The sequence below is a fragment of the Tachysurus fulvidraco genome, chromosome 7 (assembly GCF_022655615.1).
Source record: "Tachysurus fulvidraco isolate hzauxx_2018 chromosome 7, HZAU_PFXX_2.0, whole genome shotgun sequence".
Lineage (NCBI taxonomy): Eukaryota > Metazoa > Chordata > Actinopteri > Siluriformes > Bagridae > Tachysurus > Tachysurus fulvidraco.
In genome coordinates, this window is record NC_062524.1 from 21,560,464 (window position 1) to 21,566,484 (window position 6,021).

Consider the following 6,021-nt stretch of genomic DNA (forward strand, 5'->3'; position numbering starts at 1 on the left):
TATGTTTGCACAAATGCACAGAAGTACAAAAATAGCCGATATTAGATAAAGTCCATAGCTGTAATCTAGACTGAACTACATTTGCAAACCTTCCTAAATCAACACAAACTCCTAGTGAAGGCTTAGTAGTTAAGACTCTAGTCCACGTTCATCAGAATCTAGTCCAAAATCATCAGAAAAAAAAATGCTGGCATACAGTACGTGTTTGATCGATTTATCGGCAAGACGCACAGCTGTAGACAGGCTACGATCATGTGTATAAAAAAAAAAAATCACTTAAAAATCCCTATTTAAATATTTATTTCCAGTACAATTTATGCATGTAATTAATGATTAAGAATGACTTGCATTACTGTAGTGAATAATTCATAGAGAATCTTGAATTAAGTGCATAGACTAAAAGATATATATATATAAAGTAGACTCCAAAAGCAATGGACTGTATAATAAAATATATAATATATAAGAACATTATGTCAGTGTGCTGTTTCACTGCACGTATCTTAGGAATGTTGGTCAGGTTCGACTATTTGTTTTCTAAATAGATAACCATCAATGTTACGCCATCATTTTAAACATCATTTTTATTTGCAGGACCCAGTGCTGTTCGCTGGGACTCTTCGGATGAATCTAGACCCTTTTGAGGTGTTCGGTGATGAGGAGATCTGGAAAGTGTTAGAATTGTCTCACCTGAAGGAATTTGTAGGGACTTTGCCAGCAGGGTTGCAGCATGAAGTCTCAGAAGGAGGAGAAAATCTCAGGTAGGATTAAACCTGATTTTCTAAATTAGGGATGAAGTGTGCATGCCATAATGTACAGTATATCTGTATATGTTTAGTACTCCAAATATATTAATTTGACTTCAATCCTGAAGTTAGTGTTGCCTTCTTCTTCTTCATCATCTTCTTTCAGCTTTTCCCTTCAGGGGTCGCCACAGCGAATCATCTCTCTCCACCTATCCCTATCTTCTGCATCCTCAACACTTGCCCCCACTAGCTTCATATCCTCATTAATTACATCCATATACCTCCTCTTTGGCCTTCCTCTTTGCCTCCTGCCTGGCAGCTCCATGTCCAACATTCTCCTACCAATATACTCACTCGCCCTCCTCTGAACATGTCCAAACCATCTTAATCTGTCCTCCCTAACTTTGTCTCCCAAACGTCCAACATGAGCTGTCCCTCTGATGTACTCGTTCCTAATCCTGTCCAATCTTGTCACTCCCAAAGAGAAGCTCAACAACTGATGTTTATAGGAAATACTGTTAAACTCCAGTAAAAAACAAAAAGGTAGAAATGTCAGTTCTGCAATTATGTACAAATTCTTAATGAACACTTTATTAGGAACACCTGTATATTGACTATATTCGTGTAATTATTTAATCAGCCAATCACGTGACAGAAGTGCGGTGCCTAAAATCATTTAAATGCAGGCTAACGGCACTGGGTAACGTTCACATCAGCCACGAGAACGAGAGAAAATTTGATTGAAGTCATTTTCATCGTTACACCATTGGCTGGCTTGAATATTTCTGCATCTGATGATGGTCTGGGATTTTCAAACAGCAGTCTCTAGCGTTTATATAGAATGATGTGAAAAACAAAAAACGTTGAGCGATTCACAGTTCTGTTGTTGATGAGATCAGAGAAAAATGGCCAGATTGGTTCAAGACTACAGGACACTGTAAATAATCAAATAATCAGTCGGTAAAATTGTGGTGAGCAAAAAGAATCTCAGAATAGAAAAAATTTTAAACCAAAAAATTAAACAGGCAGAGATTCACTAAAACCGGACAAATGAAGACTGGAGAACAAATTTCCAATCTTCAGCTGTCTTAGATAATAACCATTTATTGTCAATAACAGTAAGGGCACGACGTCGGAGGCTCGATGAAAAAATTCAGATACTTTGTACTTAGAATTTGAAAAAAATCCAATAAGAACTTGTTATTGCTGTACAGTATACTTTTTACACAAAAGATGGCATGAGCCAAGAAAGTGAATCATTTTGTCAGGCTGAGGCCAGATGGGTGTACTCTAATTTGAAAGCTGTAAAAAGACTGAAGCAATTACATTCTGTGCCAGTGACCAGTGGCTGGAGATCCACTGTACAAATCTTTGCAATGCAAATCTGTGCTGCTCAGTACTGTAACTTTCAAATCCCACCGCTTACACGCTCTAGCCAAGGCCTGATCTGCTTAATGCTGGAAGTCCAAAGTATGTGTAAAACCTGTATGTGTGTGTGTGTGTGTGTGTGTGTGTGTGTGTGTGTGTGTGTGTGTGTGTGTGTGTGTGTGTGTGTGTGTGTGTGTGTGTGTGTGTGTGTGCGCACTCGGCTGTATGGATAGCTAATGAGATGGCAAACTTCAAGGCTCTAGGCAAGACAAGTATATAATGAGTCTCAGCATCAGGGAGATTGTCTTCACATTGTCCATAACCATTTTTTTATGCTTCTGATCTCTCACTCAGCTCTGAATGTGTTGTTAAAAACAGATTGTGAGAAGTGGAAGTGGATCATTATTGCAATTGTAGTCAACAGTACTATGTATGGAGATTTATATAGAATAGAATGTGTCCTGGTCAAATCATGTGACACTTATTTAGTATGTTTATACAGTATGTATGTATATACACTAAATAAGGGTCAAATCATGTGACACTTATTTAGTATGTTTATACAGTATGTATGTATATACACTAAATAAGGGTCAAATCATGTGACACTTATTTACTACGTATATGTGTATGTATGTACACTAAATAATGACAACACCAGGTAAATGTTTAGATATTTATTTATTAATTTTGTGCACTTTTTAAAAATGTATACCCAGTTTTAGGAGATGGGCTTTCTTTCAAGGACAGAACAGTCTTGTGAAAACTTGTTTCTGAGAACAGTTCTTCAGAGCCGGCAGAATTATTTCCAGGATATCTTTTTTCTTTTACTCTGAAGAAATAGAAAGAGTTGTACACAGAAACCTTTTCCCAAAGGTGATAGCAATAAAACACTTTCCTGTCTGGTATGCGTACAGATAAATTGTTGGATGTTGTAAGCTAGTGGTAAGTAAGTGTTCGTCTAACACTCAGAAGGCTGTAATTTCGCATTCCAGGTCCACTAATCTACCAATGCTGGGCCCCTCAGCAAGGCCCTTAACCCCTTAATTGCTCAGTTTTATAAAATGAAATAAAAATGTTAGCCACTCTGGATAAGGGTGTTGGCTGCACACTTTTCTACACTATTTATCAGGTTTTTTTAAATACAATTATTAATTAAGTTCTGTTAAAATTGACCCAAAAGTGTGAGCATATCTTATTTATGTTTCTATTAAACAGCCGCTGTTTGTATTTTTTTCCCTCAGCGTGGGACAGAGGCAGCTGCTGTGTCTGGCTAGGGCTTTGCTACGGAAGTCAAAGATCCTGATCCTCGATGAGGCCACGGCCGCCATCGATTTAGAGACAGACGAACTGATTCAGAGCACCATCACGCGAGAATTCTCTCAATGCACTGTGCTCACCATCGCGCATCGTATCAACACCATCCTCAACAGCACACGGTAAAATCTCACAGTGGACATGATTAAGTTCTCACTTGCTCACTTACAGGCATGTTTTTGGAGGAGAAAACCATTGGACCCAGAGGAAATGTATGCATACATGATGCCAAGCCAGGCTCTCTAAAGCTTCTGCGCCACCTTCCAGTCCCTGTGAAATAAATGCTATTTACTATAAAAGTAATTGTCATGTTTTTAACAGGCATAAAAAAAAAACTAAACCTCCATGCTGAGTAGGATGACGTGAGTCACACAGAAGTGATATTCAGGCCAATATTTAAAATTCAGCATGTGTCAAAACCTGCTAATTTGCATATGCACATGGAATTAATTATGCATACAAATAGTGAGCATGTTGTGAGAGCTGTACAAAGAATAACTCTATTTATGTAAATCAGGGGTTTGTATAGAAATAATGTAGCTCATGCGGTATGTCTGTACCTTAAAGAAGCAACAAAAAGATTCAGTTGACCTTGAAAATATACAAACAGACTAAAGGCATTTATCCCTGTGGTATCATCACAACGAATTTGCATTCTAACATTTTTTGTTCTCACGGAACAAAACAAGCTGTAATCAAGATTCTAATCCTGGCTGCTAGGTTGTCAATATAAGCTTCTACTCATGTGGGGTTTTTTTTAACAGGGTGATGGTTCTGGATGCTGGGAAAATAGTGGAGTTTGATTCCCCGAGTGTGCTGTTTGAGAAGAAGGGACACTTTTATGCTCTGGCTAAAGAAGCTGGGATCTCACCGATGCAATACTCAGTGCTTTGAACTTGATAGCAGTGCCTGAATTAACCAGGGAACTATTGGACTCTTAAATAAGAAGCTGCAGGTTTTATTGTGTTCAATGATGCTTTGTGACCATACGCACGGAAGAAGAGTAACCATTAGTCTCTTTACAATATAAACCTCCACTAACAGGTAGAAAAGCTGTAACAACTTCTTTCTGGTTTTTGTTCTGTATCTAATATTTAATCCAATTCGATTTTTTGCAGCACTAGACATTGTTATAGAGCAGTTTACAAGGAAAATATACAACAAAACAAGAGATGATCCGTGTAGAAAGTACAGTGGAGTGTCCAAGATTGTTTTGTTTACTTTCTTCAAGACCATTAATATGCTTTTTAAGGTATTTGTCATTGTGTGGAAAGTAAAATTCATTTTTGCATTGTTGTGTGTGTGCATGTGTGTGCGCGTGCTAGGCTGTATGTATGCAAGCAATGCTACTTGTTTGTACATTTACATGTTTAGTGTATGTGAACTGAACAAAGTGTGTGCACTTACATGTATAAACTGTAAGGATGCATTTAGGTTTTTTTTGTTGTTGTTGTTGTTTTTAATATCTGCGTTATTTATGAATTTAGCTTCTTTTCTGACTTAGTCAATTAAACAAAGTGTCCAAGATATTACTGGTCATCTACTTATTTATTTATTTATTTATTTATTTATTTATTTGTGATAGTGATCGTTGTTTGTTTCTGAAATGTTCACAGTATTTTATTATAGATGTAAAAATACAGCATTAAGGTTAGAATACAAATACTTTATTTGGAATGGACAAATAATTTTTCCTGAAAGATGCAACAATACAAGAAAAAAGTTTTTGCTTTTATGTGAAACTGGAGTATTCAGACTAAACCCCAGTAGCATGGTGTGAGGCATACATGCTAACCAGGAAAACTAGATTTATACACTGTATAAAAATTTCTATGTAATAATGACACAGAAAACCTACAAAAAAATGTTTTTTTTTAAATTATTTAATATCCATCATTTCTATTTATTTTATGTTCATTATGTTCTTATGATCTTATGTAGTCCATCTGCCTCAAAGATGAACATGTTCTGAATTGCAGGGTATTGAATAGTCTACTTATTTATTTGCTGTATTTATTTCTAAATGTCATGACCGGGTGAGTTCAATTACGATAGGAACTTAGCAATGCAGAAGGATGCTCAAGGAACAGTCGCTTCTTGCATTTACGTCTAATAAAGGTTCCAGTCTATTCGTTTCATCACCTTGCTGGTCTAACCTCAAAGAACTCATTTCAGGTGTAATAAATTCCAAACAATTATTCTTCAGTGAGTAGATCTGGTTATTAAGGGTTTTTTCCTGTATAAGATGCAGCAATGGTCTTTGATCATAACCGTTCTTTGATGCTCTATTTATCAATTCTCCACATCCTAAGAGCCTTTTTTGAGAAAACTGCACTCGTGTCTAACCATTTCCACAGACGTGTTACTTTCTACGTCCTTCCTTCTGTTAATAATGCAGCACTCCGGGTTTATTCCAATTATTGCAGAATTACCTTGTAATTTTCATACGCATTTAATCAGGATTTCTTCCTTACCATTGAAATCATTTTTCTTAGTTTAAAAAAATCATTGTCCACAAATTGCCCTGATATATTGTTTCTTAGATATTGCAAGGTCAAACAATACAGTCATTACTCAATACAACGTGGGT

The 6,021-nt window shown here is 36.5% G+C and overlaps 1 protein-coding gene across 1 annotated transcript in view; it reads left to right on the forward strand.

Moving 5' to 3' along the window:
• abcc2 (ATP-binding cassette, sub-family C (CFTR/MRP), member 2) overlaps nt 1–4,958 on the forward strand; it is a 43,758-nt gene extending 38,800 nt beyond the window's left edge. Inside the window, exons 30-32 of the mRNA XM_027166041.2 lie at nt 595–761; nt 3,359–3,553; nt 4,196–4,958. Of these exons, the coding sequence (XP_027021842.2) occupies nt 595–761; nt 3,359–3,553; nt 4,196–4,325 (492 nt within the window). The 3' untranslated portion in view covers nt 4,326–4,958. The remainder of the gene's footprint in view (nt 1–594; nt 762–3,358; nt 3,554–4,195) is intronic.
• Nucleotides 4,959–6,021: the final 1,063 nt, after the last annotated feature.